This window comes from Emys orbicularis, chromosome 2 (assembly GCF_028017835.1).
Source record: "Emys orbicularis isolate rEmyOrb1 chromosome 2, rEmyOrb1.hap1, whole genome shotgun sequence".
Lineage (NCBI taxonomy): Eukaryota > Metazoa > Chordata > Testudines > Emydidae > Emys > Emys orbicularis.
Genome location: NC_088684.1, coordinates 254,524,656 through 254,544,877, shown reverse-complemented (window position 1 = coordinate 254,544,877; position 20,222 = coordinate 254,524,656). Strand labels below are relative to the sequence as shown.

At 42.9% G+C, this 20,222-nt stretch overlaps 1 protein-coding gene across 2 annotated transcripts in view; it reads left to right on the top strand.

Moving 5' to 3' along the window:
• Positions 1–20,222, top strand: part of LOC135873615 (pituitary tumor-transforming gene 1 protein-interacting protein-like) — a 51,585-nt gene that overhangs the window by 5,186 nt on the left and 26,177 nt on the right. For both annotated transcript variants that reach the window (XM_065398249.1, XM_065398248.1), the window contains exons 2-4: positions 606–658; positions 9,496–9,604; positions 15,410–15,518. In XM_065398249.1, the coding sequence (XP_065254321.1) occupies positions 606–658; positions 9,496–9,604; positions 15,410–15,518 (271 nt within the window). The remainder of the gene's footprint in view (positions 1–605; positions 659–9,495; positions 9,605–15,409; positions 15,519–20,222) is intronic.

Below are 20,222 nucleotides of genomic sequence, written 5' to 3'. Positions count from 1 at the left end.
TTGTTGAGCTTTTTGCTAAGTAATTTGGTCTCCTGTCTTCAGAAAGTTTTTTCCTCTTAGAATGAGAACATGCCTGTCATGAGGCTTTATTTTTGAAACCTTTTAAAAAAGTTCTTGAGACTTTTTATGGAAAGGAGGAAAATTTGGTACTAAATCTGGGTTAGGCATTGCTTGGCTTCTGCTTCCAAAGCTGCAGAGCTCAGAGTTTCCTTCAAATTGAACTGCAAGAGATTTAGAATTTCAGCAAAGATGTAGGCAGGCTCAAAACTCATGGGTCACGGGTTAAGTCTTTCGTAATCATCTTAGAGAGAACAGTCCTCTTTCACTGATCTTACTTTTGCAAATTAGAGCCAGGCATGGGCATAACTTTTTTCCTAAACAGTGTGGAGGTGAAATTGAGTGTTCAGTGTCGTTTTACTTGTTAAAATACTAGTGGAAATGAAAGCTTTGATTTAAAATAAAGAAGTGAACTCACCATTCCTTCTTTGCATGTATTTGGTAGATGAGATTACATTTTTGTGTATACATGCTGTGATTAAAAAGTTATATTATTTGACACTATTGATTAAAAAAAAGTTTATAACTTTGATATTCTTTTTTTCTAGCATGCTCTAATTCCTCCTTCAAGTCCTGTGAAGAATGTCTAAAAAATGTTTCAGTAAGTTTTGTCATCTTTTTACTATTTTGGGGTCAGAGAATCTGGTGATGCTTACGTTTAATGAGATGATGCTGAAATGTCTTACTACAGCTAACTCCTTAGCTGTGCTGCACAGGCTCAGAGGGGAGTGGGGAAGGAGATAGCAAAACAGTATAAGCCATTAGAAAGAGTCATGCTGTCTGGAGTGGCTCGTGGCTGTGTGCCTACCTCGGAGCAGACTGTCAAAAGCAGTGCAGACACCCCAAACTGGTGATATGTTTTATAATTAGATTTTACCAACACAGGAACAATTGTGAACTCCTGGATCACTATATCGGTCTTGTTGTAGAGTCAGACAGTCCCCTTAGGCTCTCCAGTCTATCTTGCCACCCAGGCAAGCTGGACTTAATGATAAATGGTCACTTAATATCACAAAATACTCGGGTTGCTTCCAGTCCCAAGAGACCAGTTACTTACTCCAGATCACTTGGTACCCTAGATCTTACACCAAAGACACTGCCTGTAGCCAGTCCTGTAATAAACTATCTAAAGATTTATTAACTAGGAAAAAGTTATTTACAGGTTAAAACAAACAAACATACAGTAACTCCTCACTTAACATTGTAGTTATGTTCCTGAAAAATGCAACTTTAAGTGAAACGATGTTAAACAAATCCAATTTTCCCATTCGATTTAATGTAAATGTGGGGGCTTAGATTCCAAGGAAATTTTTTGGGGGCAGACAAAAGGCATTATATACTGTACAGTACTGAACTGTACTGTGGTGGGGAGGTGTCCCTGGCTTACCCCTGGGGCTCAGGGCTGAGGGTGCAGGGTTTGGGAGGGAGTTAGGGTGTGGGAGGGCGCTCAGGGTGGGGGTGCAGGGTCTGGGAGGGAGTTAGGGTGCGGGAGGGCGCTCAGGGTGGGGGTGCAGGGTCTGGGAGGGAGTTAGGGTGTGGGAGGGCGCTCAGGGTGGGGTGCTTCTCTCCAGCCGGCTTTGAAGGGGAAAGCGCCGCTTCTCTCCGGCCGCTGACTGCACGGCTGCCCCTGCTCCTCCTGAGTCCTCCGGCCCGTGCTCTCACAGCCTCATTCCGAAAGGGGCTTTAGGGCTGCAGGCCGGGGCCCCCTTAGCCCAGGGCCCTGCAGCCCCTAAAGCCCCTGCGTTCTGGGTGGCCCTGCCTGCTTGGACGGGGGGGGGAGGGGTAGCTTCCCCGCTCGCTCCCTTCCTCCCTTCCAGAAAGTCCTAAGCGGAGGCGGGGAAAGCACTGGGAGGGAGGAAGGGAGGGGGAGGAGGCAGAGAAGAGGAACTTGTGCAGTGCTCCCTTGTAAAAACCAGTATGTTTCCCTAATAGAGCAGCCACATAACTTCGAAACAACGTTAAGCGGGAGGACATTAAGTGAGGCGTTACTGTATACACAAATGAGTTGCAATCTAAATCCTAAAAGTGAGAGTTGTAGCGATCTGTCAATTCACAATGTGTTTCCGCAAATCCAGGGATAACCCTGGAGGATCTCTTGGTTCAGTTTAGAGTCTCTGGCCCTGTGAGTATGCAAACAGCAAAGACATGAAAATTCTCTTGTGACCCTCTTTTATCTTTTACATTTAGACCTTGGCTACACTGGCAATTCACAGCGCTGCACTTGCTGCGCTCAGGGGTGTGAAAAAACACCCCCCCTGAGCGCAGCGAGTGCAGCGCTGTAAAGCACCAGTGTAATCAGCACCTGCAGCGCTGCACGCTCCCTCGCAGTGCTGTAAGCTATTCCTCTCGGAGAGGTGGAGTACTTGCAGCGCTGCGAGAGAGATTTCGCAGCGCTGGCGGCGCGACTACACTTGCGCTTCAGCACTGTGAATCCACAAGTGTAGCCAAAGCCTTAGTCTTCCAGTATAGGAGATGAGCTCCCTTGCACGTTGCATTTCCAAGATTCAATAAGGCCATTCACCTATTCTTTGTGTTGCAATGTTCCTTAATGGCCTGTTTAATCTTGATAAGTTTCCTGAATGGGTGGGGGAATGATTCCCATGCCTGGGTTCACAAGCCCAGAGCAAACGTTTTCAAAGTTATAAAGCAAAGTTTACATATTTCCTTATAGCAGGAAAAACAGACATTGCAAGTGAGATTACTGCATGCAGTAACTTACAAGCATTTTATAGAGTCTAAACACTAAATACATTATTATAAGACTAATACTTATTTTGAACAATACTAACATATAGGTGAGCTGGTTTGGTTTCCAGCTATGAGTTTGTCAGTTCTTAGCTAAAGCCTTCAGCTTTGTCCAGAGTTGGCACTTGATTTGCCAGCATCATATAAAGCATTACTTGTTCATCCAGCTAATGAAAAAGTAGAAATTATTGTAAAACATTTTTTCACTAAGAAAAAGTAAAGAGTCTTGTTCTCCCACCTATGTTACTCTGTTGTAATGGGTCATTTCATTTAGTCCCGATTAGCCTTGTGACAGCAAATTTTAAAACAATAAGATGAAATATGCTGATTCTCTCTGTACTGGGATAGTTGCTCACTGTGTGTGCTGTTAGCCCTCCACTAGCCCAACATGAGACTAGCAAAGCAATAAATAAGGGTGCTCATCATCTTTGAAGTAGAAGACAGGAGAAGGTAAATGTGAGTCATCTAGGATGAGCTTGTAACTATTGATGAATTCACTTATCACTGACTTGGCTATGTATAGGAAGCTTTTTAGCATTTTCTCTTTGAATAGATGCTACTTGTAAGTACTAAAATGTTGGCATGTTAATAGGTGTATTCCTGACACACACACACCCCATACACACTTTCCATTAACACAAGTGAGAACTACTCAGGTGCACTGAGAAGAAAATAAATCCACAGGGGTGTGCTGAAGACACCAAGAGAAATGTAGATATGTTATCTTCAAAATCTATCAAACTATTGACAGTGTATATACTTCCTTTGGTGACAGAATGATGGATGATGCAGTGAGACTGCCTTAATATCATCAGGGCTGACCTTGGAGAGATGAGGTTAGACTTGACTGAGCCGATTCACATAAAAATAATATAAAAGGCAGGAAGAACTAAACCATTAGCATCTATGTATGTAATGTAAAGGCATTAGATCACTGGAAATGATTTTTTTAATTGTTGAAATAGAAAAATACCCAGCTGCTCATTTTGGTAGTAAAATAGATGGCAGCAGAAAATGAAAATAAGCATTTGGGGAATAGACGATAAAAATTTCTACTAAATCTTAGGGCTGGGCTACACTACACAGTAATTATCAATGTCTGCATTACAGCCTTCCTCCCACCGATGTAAGTGCCCTACTACACTGACATAATAACTCCACCTCCACAAGAGGTATAAGGTTTATGTTGGTGCTGTTAGGGTGATGCAGTGTCTGTGTGGTTATCTGTTAAATTGGCTGTCTTGTCAGTTTCACAACAGGAGCTGTGAAATTGACAAGAAAGCCTGGCAGCTGCCTTCTGCTTCCCTGGAGAGCTGGGTGGCTGGACCCTGCTCCTGGCTTGGAGCTGGGGTGAGAAGCCTGGTGGGGGGGACCCCCACACCCAGCCAGTAGCCTGGCAGGGAGCAGGTTGGGGGCGCAACAAGAAGCCAAGGCAGCTGGACCCCGCTCTCCTGGGGCGAGAAGCCCAGGGTGGCTTCCGCTGGCAGGGAATGAGGAGCGTGGCGGGGGAGGAGCCCAGCCTGCCCGAAGCCTGTGGGGCAGCCAGCCTCTTAGGTCGGGGGAAGTGCTCCTGGTGACTATGCTCACCACCGATCCAAGGAGTGTAGTGTGGACGTGCATCACCGCAGTAATTACTGCAGTTGGGTGTGAGTCGACCTAATATAGCTTGATTTAGTGCTTGGTTTAGTTTTTTACCATCCCTACTATATAGGTCAGAATGTTCAAACTTCTGGCACCTAAATAAAAGTGTTCTCATCTTCGGAGTTTCTGGAACAGTTGCAGCTTCCATTGTGGGTACTCTGCATTTTAGAAATCAGGCCACTTTTATTTAGGTGCCTAAATGTAGACTTCAGGTCCCTTATTTTAGGTACCACATCTGAAAAATTATGGCCTGAGCCCTTAAATCTTGTAACTGAACATTCTGTATTGACTTCTGAAAAGAGAGCTTAATGGCATTCTTTTTGTTGTGGTTATAACATTACCAGTTATGTTATCTGCTGAACACTGTACCTCTTGACAGACCATCTGTAGGATGTCTGGCACTGGATGCAGTCAAAAAGAGGCTTCTATTCTTCCTGTTTGTACGCATGCATGGTGGCTTGATGGTGACTGGAACAAGAAGCTCCAAAACAAGAGACGTAATACAAACAAGACTACTTTACATTGCATATTAAAATCTTTCGCCTGGGTGTGTATATATTGCCTCTTTCCCTGTTTTTAAAAAAGCCTAATTTTTTTTCCTAGACATTTGAGAAAATTGGATTTTTTTTTTTTAATTGGCTCTTTACCATTCCCCTCATACCTTGTTTTGGCCAGAATTAGTCCTTAAAGTTTATTACTAAAATCAATTTCAGACATACTAGCAAAAATAAAAAAAACTAAAAATAAAGCAAATTGACACTAATAAATTACACACAGCTTTTTAAAACAGCAGTGACTTATCTGAGTGACAGAGATTAGTCCCATGCATGCTGTAACTCTAATTATAGAAGATCGCGGAAGCAGCATTTTGATGCATTCATGAGACTAAGAATTGTTCTACTTTGATGATAATACTCCAGGGGGATTCTGTATCAAAAAATTAAAAATTCTGCAAAATTCTACATATTTTTTGTCAAAATAATGCAATATAATCATATCAGTTTCAGTTGTTTTGGTAATTTATTTAAACTACAATACAGAAAAAAGTTACAATAACTATTCAGCATTTCCTAAACACAGGAAACTTAAGTTACAAATACTTGGTAATTAATACCCTACATTCCAGTTATTATCCTGGATTTTCATTTAAATTACATTACAGAACTCCAAACAGCGCCAAAAACACCCAAACTGGAATGTCATTTTAAATTTCTCAGACTTTCACACATGAAAGTTATACAGTTTTGCTAATCATTGTCCTGGACTTGGCTGTGTTTGTGTTGGGAAGTGTTTGCTTCCGATTGTTCTGACCTTTTATTGACTGCTTGGTAAATGTTTTATTTGCCCTCAAAGTCTCTTTTTTTTAATGGGTAAGTAAAATAAATCCTGAGCTGTAATCTGACCACATTGTGCCACTTTGGAAAAAAGTGCGAAAACACATAGATCTTTCTAGCTGATTCACCTACTGTCATTTATAAGGCTTTACATCACTCTGGCAATGTAGGGGCCTTAAAACTTTTACAGGTTTTATGCTCCTTGGGGAATTGATTGAGAATGGGAACAGTTAACTAACAATAGGAACATTAACAATATCACTACACATTTCTGCCTTGGGGAAAGAGCCTTCCTCCTGCATAATTAAAAAGACCTACAGCGCTGACCCCTCCCTCCCTCCCCCCCCCCCCCCCCGCAGTAGCAAGCAAGAGGGACAGCGATGGTCTCTTCCCCCCCCCCCCCCCCCCCCAAGCAGGCATGCAGGCTCAGCTCCCCTCCTCCTGCAGTGATTTGTATCTCTGAGGCTGCTCCAGGCACACTGCCTGGGAAGAGGCGTGTATTCTCTCTCTCTTCCCCCACCCCCCACTCCCCTGATTTCTTTTGCATTTTTCTGTGTGGAGAGCACAGAAATATGTGGGAAATATAAATTCTGCACCCGGGGATTCTGTCAGGAGTCTAATAAGATATTATCCTGATAATGAGTACTGCCTTATGCCACAAGCTCACTTGGACATCATGTAAGATCCAGAGTCTGTACTAACAGATTCCAATGTAAATTTGGGTCCTATAATATCAAAATACAGTGCAAACTATGATGATAATCTTTGCCTAAATAGACAGCAAAATAGTTTCAATTGTAGACTGTCATGAATTTGAGAACCTAAGTTAGACAAGTGTTTCATAATACTAGTAAAATTTGGTTGTCTTGTAGCTTTCTTTAATTTAAAAAAAAAATAGCTGTAGTAAGGCAGTTCCTGTTTTGATATCAAGAATAAATCTGCTAAAGAGCGCAGGGTAAAATAAGAAAATTCTATCTCATACCAATTCTTCTGCCCTTGAGGCTGCATGCATTAATAGTTACATAGGCAGTCTCCAGAAAGTGCTAAAGTTGACCTTTCCACACTATTACAGCCAGCAGCAGTTTAGCAGTGGCTCTAATTATCAGTCAAGCTGATATTAGGCTGGCTGTTCTTCATATATTCATACAGTTTATCTTGCATATTATAACAGCCAACACCAACAAGCACCATCTAACATCTTTGTATAAAATTGATCCTATAAAGATATTCATTTTGGGGAAATTAAAGCATTCTGTTTGTTTAGATGTTCTTAGTAAAGTGAAGTGCCAGTCTTTTCAGAAAGATTATTTGAACCAAAGCAACATGCACCACAAGCAATGAATTGCTCTTCCCCCACCTGCAAGAGAATGATTATCTCATTGATGTCAAAACTTTATTTTCTGCATGTGGCTTTCTAACATGACTCCTGTAAAGAGAAACAAAACAGCATACTCTGCAAAATAGATCATGGTTCTAAGAGCTATTTTCTTGGTGGTACAATTGGATCACTAATAGTTTCTAGATGAAATCTCTTCCTGCAGTGAGTAGGTCCTATTAAAACGTGATCTGGAAAGGGCTCCTATTAAAACCCCATTCTACATTTCTTCATTGATACATTTGTGTGGTGAAGGAATTCTGAATTAGTGTCAATATTATATTCCCAGATAAAAATTAAACTAGAATTAAGGCTGAGTACAAATCAGTACTTTAAGAGGAAAAAACATTATAGCCATGTTGGAATTACAGCAATTCCACAAAATTCAGAATTGAGATAAAATTTAAAAAAAATCTAAACACATTAAGGTATTGAAATGCACAGTTAAGGCACCCAAACAATCTTAACTGTGCCCCGTAGCAACACTATTCAATAACCATACAATTATGATTAGAGCTTAATGGTATTTGTAGTTAAAAAATAATAGGAGGAATATATAGGAGAGGTGCAACATCGCTTTAAGAAAGGAAAGGAGTACTATAGACAATATTTGCAATGAGACATTTGAAAGAATGATAAATGGAGGGCATAACTGCTATTCAGTATCTAATGATCTTGAGAAAGCATATGAGTTGGTTCTGCAGAAGCTGGTATTTGGAATATTGAAGGGAGAGGGACTTAAGGAAGTGGAGATAATAGAGGAGCTGTCTTGAAGGTCAAGAGCTCAGGTGGTAACAATATATGGAATTTCGGAGAGTTTTAAGGTGATTGGATTGAGACAGTGAGTCCACTTCTCTTTCATCCTAGTTAAGGAGTTAATTAGTAGGAGAACCAAGCTGGTGGGGAGACAGAAAACTAACACATGCTGACGATCTGGCCCTTTTGTCTGACAGCAAAGAGTAATTGGTAAATAAGGTATCAGAATGGGCATCTGTGTTTGAAGGTGTTAACAAAAACTGAAGTTGTGCATGTAGGGAAGGTAGAAGAAGAGCTCTTGAATAAAGTTTCAGGAGAGAAGCTGAATCGTAAGAGAATTTGTGTACTTGGGAAGTATTTAGTGCCATTGGAAAGAGATCTAGAGAATTGAAAAGAAGAACCCATTGTGCAGGGTGGCAGTGAAAAAGGTGCCAGGAATACTGTGGGTAGAGCCCTGCGTGGATACAAAATTTCTATCTGTGGATGTCTGCGGATATAAAGCGGATGTCCGCTGAGTAGCAGGGCTCCAGCGACAACGAGCAAGACAAGCAGGGCCATAGCCAGCGACTGGGCTAGGAATCTCAGCGACAAAAGCAGCAGTATGTCAGGCTGCCACTCGCACAAGCCAGCACCTAGCCTGGGCAGCTCTTCTGGCATGGCTGTACTGCCCCAACCCTGCTCACTGTGGCGGGCACCAGGCTCACCGGTAGCTGTCCTTGGTCACACTAGTGGCTGTAAATGGCTCACACGCTCCCGGACAGGAAACGCGCACCTCTGCGTGGAAGGGATGCTTTGACCAGGGACTGTTGCCAGATGGCTCTTACCATAGCCTGGCTATGGCTCTTTGACCCCTGAGGCCCTGGCCCCCAGCTAGGTTGGAAGCCGGAGCAGGTTGGGATAAGTATCATGCGGGCAGCTGTAGGGCACCGTGGTCCCTCTACTTGCCCTTGGCGGGAGACCAAGGGGGCAGAGACACAGGACAAGGGCTGCTCTCAGGCGCCCCCCTCCGGCCAGCTGGAGTGGCTCGGCTCCCCGGCCTGGCTCTGGCTTGGCTATGGGGCAAGGCCTCATGCTTCCCCCCGCTCCCCACCACCACTTTTAGGAAGAATCCGTCTCCCCAGTCTAGTCTCTTGTGGGTCTCATTTACTTTGGTCTCATTTTCTGTTGGGTTTAGTGTGTGAGTAGTGGTGTTAGCCTGTGATTTGCAGCAGGTCAGACTAGATGCTCTAGTGATCTGTTCTGGCCTTGAATTCTACGACTCTGACTCAAATTGACAGATTACTTAAATATTAGATCATTCAGTACTTGAAGAGTAAGTGCTACAATTATGGGGAGGATATACTTTTTTTTCATATTTAACACCATTATTTGAAAGTTTTTTCTAAGTATGAATTCAGTATAGCCCTAACTATAGAACTGCAACCGGGGCTTCCATAATTCATATAGGGCTTCATTTTTCAAGATCACAGGACACAGCATTTATACTCACTTAATTTGAAATTCTGTCTATGGACTGTAGTATTGGGGCCCTTGTTTGTAAATAGCTGTCTGATGGTTGTAATATGTCTTTGTTTCTCTCCTGTGCAGTGCCTTTGGTGTAATAGAAAAAACACTTGTATGGACTATCCTGTGAGAAGTATTCTTCCATCATCTTCACTGTGTCCACTCTACGATGCTCGATGGGGTGTTTGCTGGAGTAGGTACTAATAGTAATTTTAATAAACAGATGTAATTACTTGTAATTCAGACTACAGTAAGCTAATATTGATTTTTATTCCAGAATTAAGTTGACTACCATGTAGTATTTATGATTTAGAATATGTTCCACCCAAGGAGCATCATCTTAGGTGAGATTCACAAATGTACACTGCCTGAGATCCTTAGGAGCAGCCTTTTCAGGTACAGAGTAGGGGCGATCTGCCTTAGTAAGCACATCAGCACCTTGACACTTAGAGGGGTTGTTCTTCCAACTCTACAGGAGATCGGATGATGTGTGTGCCCTTCTTCACCTTGGGTGAAGGGAGTCAGCATGGTAGAAGCATGTTGCGGCTCTCATGGCTGCCTCCTCAGCATGCACAGACAACTATGATGGCAGCAGAGAACTGGTACTATATCAGTACTTCCACTGGAATAAATGCAGATGGAAAGTTCAAGAGCATATGAGAGTGGCTCAGGCTGAGGATGGAGGTGTGTGGGCGGTGGGTGCTGAAGAGATGCAGTTGAGGTTAAAAACAAAAGGGGGGGAGGGGCTGATGAGTGGAATGGCATCACTGCTTATTTCCTTACTTTTTACAGTTTGTGTTGACAAATTATGCAGTCTAGCAACTTTATTTCACAAATTAGTTTTGTGTCTGAATAATGTAAGGATTGTGACTCCTATGGCTTGTCATTGTGAGAAGCTGTATGTTAGGATGTTCTTGGTGCTATACAAATAGAAAGGAAGTGATGATCCCTGCCATGAATTCACAACCAAAATGGACCAACAAGAATCTCTTGTGTGCTTTAGGAGACATCGGGGTGGCTTGATTTAGATCAGATTTTAATCATGATTTAAATCAGCAAGCAGGAAATCTTGATTTAAGACAGGGGTGGGCAAACTACGGCCGTTAAGCTGGCCCGCGAGCCGCACCACGCAGCTCAGCCCCACTCCGTCCGGGGTGCTGGGTCCGGGACCGCACCATGTGGCTTGGCCCCGCTCCAGGGTTCCAGCCGGGGCGCAGGGTCGGGGGCCGCACCACACAGCTCCTGGAAGCTGCAGCATGGCCCCACTCCGGCTCCTATGTGCTCTAATGGGAGCTGCAGGGGCGGTGTCTGTGGATTGGGCAGCGTGCAGAGCCGCCTGGCTGCGCCTCTGCGTAGGAGCCAGAGAAGGGACATGCCACTGCTTTCGGGAGCCGCTTGAGGTAAGCGCTGCTCGGAGCCTGCACCCCTGAGCCTCTCCCCATGCCCCAACCCCCACCCCATCCCTGATACCCCTCCTGCTCTCCAAACCCCTCGATTCCAGCCCAGAGCATCCTCCTGCACCCCGAACTCATCCCTAGCCCCATCGCAGATCCCACACCCCCTCCCACATCCCAATTTTTTGAGCATTCATGGTCCTCCATACAATTTCTATTCCCCGATGTGGCCCTTGGGCCAAAAAGTTTGCCCACCCCTGATTTAAGACATATTTTAATCATGTTTTGCATTTGTACTTTTAAAGTTATTTTCCTAAGGAATAGCTGATTCTCATTGATTGGTAGCCATTAAAACATGTTGCTTTACAGGTAAATATAGCCTGCACACCAGAGTTGGTGCTTTTTTTTTTTTTTTCCTCTGAGGATACACTATATACAGTAACTCCTCGCTTAACACTGTAGTTATGTTCCTGAAAAATGCAACTTTAAGCAAATCCAATTTCCCCTTACGAATTAATGCAAATTGGGGGATTAGGTTCCAGGGAAATTTTTTTCACCAGACAAAAGATATATATTTACATACATATACACACACAACAAAATAAGTATAAATTCAATTGATGTTCCTTTTACACTCATCTTATAGAATAATAGAATCATAGAATATCAGGGTTGGAAGGGACCTCAGGAGGTCATCTAGTCCAACCCCCTGCTCAAATCGGGACCTAATTCCCCAACTAAATCATCCCGTCAAGGGCTTTGTCAAGCCTGACCTTAACCTCTAAGAAAGGAGATTCCACCACCTCCCTAGGTAACCCATTCCAGTGCTTCACCACTCTCCTAGTGAAAAAGTTTTTCCTAATATCCAACCTAAACCTTCCCCACTGCAACTTGGGACCATTACTCCTTGTTCTATCATCTGGTACCACTGAGAACAGTCTAGATCCATCCTTTTTGGAATCCCCTTTCAGGTAGTTGAAAGCAGTGATCAAATTCCCCCCTCATTCTTTTCTGCAGACTAAATATTCCCAGTTCCCTCATCCTCTCCTCATAAGTCATGTGCTCCAGCCCCTAATCATTTTTGTTGCCCTCCGCTGGACTCTTCCAATTTTTCCACATTCTTCTTGTAGTATGGGGCCCAAAACTGGACACAGTACTCCGGATGAGGCCTCACCAATTCCGAATAGAGGGGAATGATCACATCCCTCGATCTGCTGGCAATGCTCCTACTTATACAGCCCAAAATGCAGTTAGCCTTCTTGGTAACAAGGGCACACTCTTGAATCATATCCAGCTTCTTGTCCACTGTAACCCCTAGGTCTTTTTCTGCAGAACTGCTGCCTAGCCACTCGGTCCCTAGTCTGTAGCAGTGCATGGGATTCTTCCTTCCTAAGTGCAGGACTCTGCACTTGTCCTTGTTGAACCTCATCAGATTTCTTTAGCCCAATCCTCCAATTTATCTAGGTCCCTCTGTATCCTATCCCTACCCTCCAGCGTATCTACCACTCCTCCCAGTTTAGTGTCATCTGCAAACTTGCTGAGGGTGCAATCCACGCCATCCTCTAGATCATTAATGAAGATATTGAACAAAACCGACCCATGGGGCACTCCGCTTGAAACCGGCTGCCAGCTAGACATGGAGCCATAGATCACTACCCATTGAGCCTGATGATCTAGCCAGCTTTCTATCCGCCTTAAGGTCCAGGGGTGGGCAAACTACGGCCCGCGGGCCACATCCAGCCTGCGGGACCCTCCTGCCCGGCCCCTGAGCTCCTGGCCCGGGAGGCTATCCCCGGCCCCTTCCCCACAGCCTCAGCTCACTCCGCTGCGGGCGCAGTGCTCTGGGCGGCGGGGCTGCGAGCTTCTGGGGCAGTGCAGCTGCAGAGCCCGGCCTGACCTGGTGCTCTGTGCTGAGCTGTGGCGACGGCCTGGCTGACTGCAGCCAGGTGGCACGGCTGTAGTGCCACCAACCACCGGCGCGCCAGGCAATGCGGTAAGGGGGCAGGGAGTGGGGGGCTTGTATAGAGGGCAGAGGAGTTCGGGGTGGTGGTCGGGGCCGGGGGTGTGGATAGGGGTCGGGGTGGTCAGAGGGCAGGGAACAGTGGGGTTGAATGGGGGCAGGGGTCCCAGGGGGGCAGTCAGGAATGAGAGGAGGGGTTGGATGGGGCAGCGGGCAGTCAGGGGCAGGGGCTCCGGAGGCGGTCAGGGGACAGGGAGAAGGGGCGGTTGGATGGGGCAGGGATCCTGGAGGGGGGGGGGCAGATGGGTGGGGGCCAGGCCACGGCCCCCTCCCCTAACCGGCCCTCCACCCCCTCCCCTAACCGGCCCTCCATACAATTTCCAAAACCCGATGCGGCCCTCAGGCCAAAAAGTTTGCCCGCCCGTTATAGTCCATTCATCCAGCCCATACTACTTTAACTTGCTGGCAAGAATACTGTGGGAGACCGTATCAAAGGCTTTGCTAAAGTCAAGGAATAACACGTCCACTGCTTTTCCCCTCCTCCACAGAGCCAGTTATCTTATCATATAAGGCAATTAGGTTAGTCAGGCATGACTTGCCCTTGGTGAATCCATGCTGACAGTTCCTGATCACTTTCCTTGCTTTATGAATGGCATAAAGTAGGTAGATCAGGAACTTTACTTCTCCTGTCCATAATTCAAAAAGAGGATATTTAATGAAATTGAAGATGAGAAATTCAAAACCGACAAAAGGAAATAATTTACACACAACCTGTAATTAGACTGTGGAACTTATTGCCACAGAAAGTCACTGAGGCTAAGAATTTAGCAAATTCAGAAAGGATTGAATATTTATATGTATATCCAGAGTTGTCATTAATTATTATAATTTTTTTTGACAGGATATTGAATCTCATGCTTCAGGGCAAGCAAATCTCTAATTGTTAGAGACCAGAATAAGATCTAATGGGGGGCATATTACCCCACATCTACCACTGCAGGGGTCTTAAACCTTCCTCTGAAGCATCTGGTGCTGGCCACTGTTGGTGCTGGATTAGACAAGGTGTGACAATGTCTGATCCAGTATGGCAATTCCTATGTTACTAAAAATCTCTACTTTCTGTAGCAGGAGTCTTGCCTTTTTTCTAATAAATTTGTTAGTCTCTAAGGTGCCACAAGCACTCCTGTTATTTTTGCCTTTTTAAGATCCTTTTCACAGGTGCCACAACACAGATTAAATCTTGCGGTGGAATGTCAAACTAAGGAATACATTTGAGAATGCAATGTCTTGAAAAAATTTTCATGGTTCTACATAATGATGTTACAGAGCCTTGTCATTTAATGCCCTAATAACAAATCCATCATTGTAAACTTCTGGCCTTTGATGTGAAGGAATAGAGTGAACACATCTGTGAGCTGCATTGGAGATCTGTTGCAGCAAGCAGTTGTGGTGAGGAAAGGGGATAAAATAAGGGATGAGATCTGGGAGAGTTGAGAACACTTTAAAAAAACAAAAAACAAAAAAAAAACCCTTGCTTCTCTAACACCTGTTCTCCCTTTCATCTCTAAGTTGATTGAATGCACAGTCCACAACTACTGTCTAGAGTTCCTCTCCTCCAATTCCATTCCTAATCCTCTCCAATCCATTTTTTGTCTTTTGCATTCCACTGAAGCAGCTTTCATCAAAGCTTCTAATGACCTCTTCCCTGGCCAAAACTCAAAACAGATGGATGAGGCCAGGATTTAACCATGCAAGTTGTTGACTCTAAGGCCTGGTCTACACTAGGGGAGAGGGATCGATCTAAGATACGCAACTTCAGCTACGAGAATAGCGTAGCTGAAGTCGATGTATCTTAGATCGACTTAGAATCACTTACTTCGTGTCCTCGTGGCGTGGGATCGACGGCCGCCGCTCCCCCGTCGACTCCGCTTCCGCCTCTCGCTGTGGTGGAGTTCTGGAGTCGACGGCAGAGCGATCGGGGATCGATTTATTGCGTCTACACTAGACAGGATAAATTGATCCCCGATAGATCGATCACTACCCGCCGATCCGGCAGGTAGTGTAGACGTACCCTAATGGTTCATAGCTTAATTAAAAAAATCTATGCTCTGAAAATGTCCGGGACATCTGTATAGTAGTTGTAAATTGCCCAGTTATGCATAAACACCCTATAGCTCTGTAACTGAGAAAATCATAGTGCATGAAGAAAAATTGGGAGAGAACGTCCATTGCCATGTCAAAATCTGAGATGAAGATGTGTTTTTATATACAAGAGTAGAATGGACAGTTTAAAGGGAGAGGGCTAACAAAGGGATTAAAAAGCAACCTGATCTCATTAGTCTGGTGAATATTTTTTTCTGTGAGTGACAGTGGCAGAGTTCTTATGTGAAACTGTACAAGGTGTTGCTTTAGCAGCTATTCTACTAAAACTCCTTTAAGAGTACTGCATAAAGAAACCAAAGATGAAACTGAGAATGACCAAAATGTTCATCAGAGGAAGCGGGGAGAAGACAAATTCAAATGACCACTGCTCAAGTCTTACAAGTTGTTTAATTTTATATATATACACACATATATATATATGTGTGTATATATAAATTTATATAAATAAATAAATAAATATATATATTTATTTATTTTACAGTGAACTTTGAGGCCTTCATCATTGCCATAGCTGTAATAGCAGGACTCATCCTGCTGTCCATTGCTGTCTGTTGCTGTTACTGCTGCTACTGCAGAAGGCGTTCTAGGGGGTAAATATATTTATTTTTCTTTTATTAGCTTTGTTGGTCCTACAATGCATAATCTCCAATAATTTTACTAGAAATTTAATTTGGAAGTAAAACAAATTTGGTATTTTTTTGGTTAAGAGATGTAAACATATTTATTTATCCCAAGCTGGTATTCTTTAATCACATCTTCCTGGTAAGAAAGTAAAATGAAAAAAGAGTGTGTACACACTTATTTTTATATATATTTTTAAAATCGCATGTAGAGTATGTATGGTATATTTAAAACTTAACAATCATCTTAACAGGAATTTTTTCCAAAGATTGATGTAAAATTAATTTTTTTTACAAAGCTTTAATATTTAATTATACAAAATGTGGCATGTAACTATTAGAGTAGGTAGTTGAATCAAAGCACGTTAGATGGCAAATTAAATTAGCTCTGCATTTACACTTTGAGTTAATATTCATTCTGCACTGAAACAGATTCATGGTAGCAGCTACAGTATCCATTGAGGACAGGCTGCGGTTATAAGATCAATTAGTTTTCTTCATTTCATGTGTTTTAAATGATTGTATCACGTCTTCTGAGATCAGATGTCTTCTGCACAAAGTTCATTTTAAAAAAAATAAACAAATACCACATCCTGAGTCTGCTGCCTGCCAGGGTAGATAAAAATCAATGATTTTTAAAAAATAAAAATAAAATCTGATTGTTTAAATTATGAGATGATTTTTTTCTTTTAAAAAAAATCTGTTTAAAATGAGCCTGTCTTAAATTCAGATTTATCTTAAGGCCTAAACGTACTATAATTTAGTTGTAAATTTGAAACATGTTTTGATAAGAGACGCTTATATATCCAAAACATTTAAGGCTGTTTTGTTTTAATAAAATTTAAATGCTGTTTTGTGTTTAATTAAAATTCAGTTACTATTCTAATGCAGCTTGACACAAATCATGAGCAAAAAGTTATCTAGTAAATAAGCAATATATCACTCATCATTTTCTAACATACTAAAATGTACAGCTAATAAGAATCTGGAAATATTAAGCCATATAATTGCTTAAATAAAAGTATATGGTTATAGTGTACCCTCCTAGGTAGTAAAAAGATGTACCAAATCTAGTGTAAAAGCCCTATTGAGTTGTAAATCAACAAGTTTTAATGGTTATATCAACCAATGAGAATGCATCTTTCTTTAGAAAATAACTAGAGTATACATGGAAAAGTTGATTAAAATCAGTTATTTAAATCGAGGTTTCCACTTGGTGATTTAGATCATGATTAAATCAGTCTACCCTGTTGCGTGGTGTGGGTTTTGGACACTTTTTTTTTTTAATGTAGCTAAATCAAGCCCCCAAGATTAATGGTGGTGGTAGCAGGGCCTGGTGTGAGACAAGCTGCCTAACTACTGGCTGGAGAAGGTCCTGGATTAAGAGCTCAAAAGCAATGAGTCTGTGAATGGCCTTTCATGTGCCATATAGGCATCCTTGGTCACTTGGCTTTGATTGAAGCCACTTGGTTTATTTGTACGGATCCTGAATGGTGAAATGCTCATACCGTATAATTCCACTAGAGGGGTATATGCCCACAGGCTCATCCTTTGATAGATGTAACAAATTCAGTTAGTGTCTTGAAATTTAAGCTAGTGTAAGTTATGTATATTTTTATGCAGTTCAGTCTTTGATTAAAAATTAAAGGTTTTGCAGATCATGAAACATTTTATTATTTAAATCCAAAATATAATCTTATAATTACATTTAAAATAGAAATGTGTGAAGTTCATTAGTGAATACCATGTACCATAAAATAAATGTTTCAACTCTGATAGCATTATGAATAAGTGCAGCTCTACTTACAATACAGGATAGAGTATTTTAGCTACAAGCAGTATGACCGAGTTGCTAGTATTACTAACATTGGTAGCACTAAATATTTCCATTTGAAACTAAATTAATTGTTCTGTTTCTGTTTCTACAAATAATAATTTCCTTTTAAAGGGGCACATGAAAAGTTCATGAGTGGCAAATTAAATATTTGAGTTTAGAGATAATAGAGCAAAGAGTTTCTTTTAAGGCTAGTTCATGCCTGAACAAAAGTGGGCCAGAAAGAGGAATAAAATTAGCATCTATCCTGTATAAACCAAGCAACATTTCAATATAGTTTAGTGTCCAGGCACCTGAGCCTGCTTCAGGGTAGTTCAGCTAGCAGTCAGGAGACTCTCTCAGGAATCAGTTGTCAGAGATGCTATTTTCCTTTAATTTACACAAATGTCATGATCATAGTAGAGATAGATACCTTTTTGCTCAGAGGCTTTGAGGATGCCTAAATTAGTTTCAAAAAAGTTTCAAGTTTTACAAAAATTAAACATTCCTAAGATCTTGGAGGGTTTCTGAAGTTCACTTGTTGCCACAGGTTTAATTCTTTAATTGTTTATCATACTTCAAAGGGATCCAATAAGCAAGCAGTAACTTGTTTGATTTGCATATGGGATGACAGCAATAGTGGTTTTTTTTTTTTAAATGGCAGTGCATAATCCTAACTGAGACACCTTCTGGAAAAGTGTGTTCATTGGGGCAGCACAGGTGTCCTCTTGTGGCACTGCATATTTGGAGCGAGCTTATAAAGGCAGTGCAGTCTCAACCAGCTCTAGTCCTTTATTTCCTCAATTGCCATAGGGATTGGGACTTTCTCTCCATATCTGGAGGAATTTCTAAGGTTCTGTACACCAAATATCCTATCCTCTTGTTTGTTGTTTTTTGTTAGTTGCTTTAGAATTTTTTTAGATATTACTCGATTTGTGCCATTGCACTGTTCTTTTCTCAGTTTTGGTCCCTTTGCCAATGAAATAGAACTGATCTGTAGCTACCAAGAAGGAAGATATAAAAAATATGGGTTTAAGTTGTGTGTCATTCCCATCTGTGTTCCCAGAGAAGGCTACACGTGCCTGTTTGTTCTTTTGGATGGAAACGGATCTTCCCAAACTGCTGCATTGTGCAAGTCTTCAACACATCAGGCCCATGCTGATAGGCAATGGAGGCTCTGAGCCTTTCTCAGAGTAAGCTTTCTTGGCCTGTCTCATCCATTGCCTCCACCTAAGGAGTGGAGTTAGACCTCTTGATTTCAGTGCCAAGCACATCAAGGATGGCTCCTGTGAAAAAGAAATCTCTGCCAGATAGGTTATAACATCATACTACTCTCCCAGAACAACGAGAACCATCTAGTGAATCCGCTTACATGGCTGAAGCCCATCTAACAGAGGGAGAAGAAAAGGAGAATGATTGCATCTATCTCCAGTATCCCCTCCCTACAGACACACTCCTCTGCCCCTTCTGCTATCTGGTCTGAGGATTCCAGTACATTTGCGGCCTCAGCAGACATCTCAAGAGAATCCATAGCAAGCGGATCACCTTTTGATTTTTCCTTCTGCGACCTGCCTTTTGAGACACAGAAGAAATGTAAGTCTCAGCAAGTCACCTGCAAAGGACATCTCGAACTGGAAGAGTCCAACTCCACCAGTCTATGTTGCCGCCACCCTATCTCTGCTCCGAAGGCAGAAACACCACATGCTCCAGCTCCGGCTTCCGGCTCCCCAAACACTCCAGCTACTGCGTCCCAACCAACTCCCCTAGAGCCACAGCATGAAAAGGTGGTCCATCCATCTACTGAGGGAAGGACTATCCCTGCCCCTGGGACCACCCAACTGAAGTCTGTATATTGGTTCCAAGTTGTGAGTCTAGCAGTGCCAGGACTCCATTTGTTCTAAAATCATTTTTAGTATTTGTGTCCTGTTTCTCATAAAGTTCCTGTCAGTGTGGGTACGTCTTCACTTACATCCGGGTCCGGATGTAAGCAATCGATTTTCTGAGTTCGATTTATCGCGTCTGGTTAAGACGCGATAAATCGATCCCGGATCGATCCCGGAAGTGCCCCGGATCGATCCCGGAAGTGCTCGTCTTCGACGCTGGTACTCCAGCTCGGCGAGCGGAGTACGCAGCATCGACGGGGGAGCCTTCCTGCCGCGTCTGGACCGCGGTAACGTCGGACTAAGGTACTTCGAATTCAGCTACGTTATTAACGTAGCTGAATTTGCGTACCTTAGTCCGAAGTGGGGGGGTTAGTGTAGACCAGCCCAGTGTGAGACTTTCTTGATTCTGGGGGCTTCCCTGCCAAAGAATGCATCTCTTCCTAAACAGGCAGCTACTGTTACTCAGGTACATGGAATCTCTTCAGTCCTGAAGAGTCTTGGTCCTGATCAGGAATCCCCTCTATAGTGCCTCCCTTGGCACCAAAGAAGCCTGCCTTAGAACATGAAGCTATCAGTATGGGACCAATTTCAAGTGGCACTTTGTTTTGAGGCGTCGTCAGTACCACTCTCAGCTGTGATCCAAAACAAGGGCAAGAAAAGCATGTTGAGGAGGTTTCCGTGGGTATGTCTACACTACAGTTGGGAGCAAACCTCCCAGCCCATATAGACAGACTCACACTAGCAGGCTAAAAATAACTGGCTGTTGTGGAATCAGTGGAGGCTTAGAATAGTCATCTGAGTTCAAGTTCACCCTACCTGCTAGGTCTAAGCTAGCCCAAGCCTCCACCAGTGTAGCATTGTCACACAGCTATCGTTAGCGTGGTAATGCAAGCCCTGAGAGCACAAGTCTGTCTATCCAGCCTGGGAACCTTACTTTCGGCTGCAGCATAGACATCTCGTATTATGGAGCTTGACTGC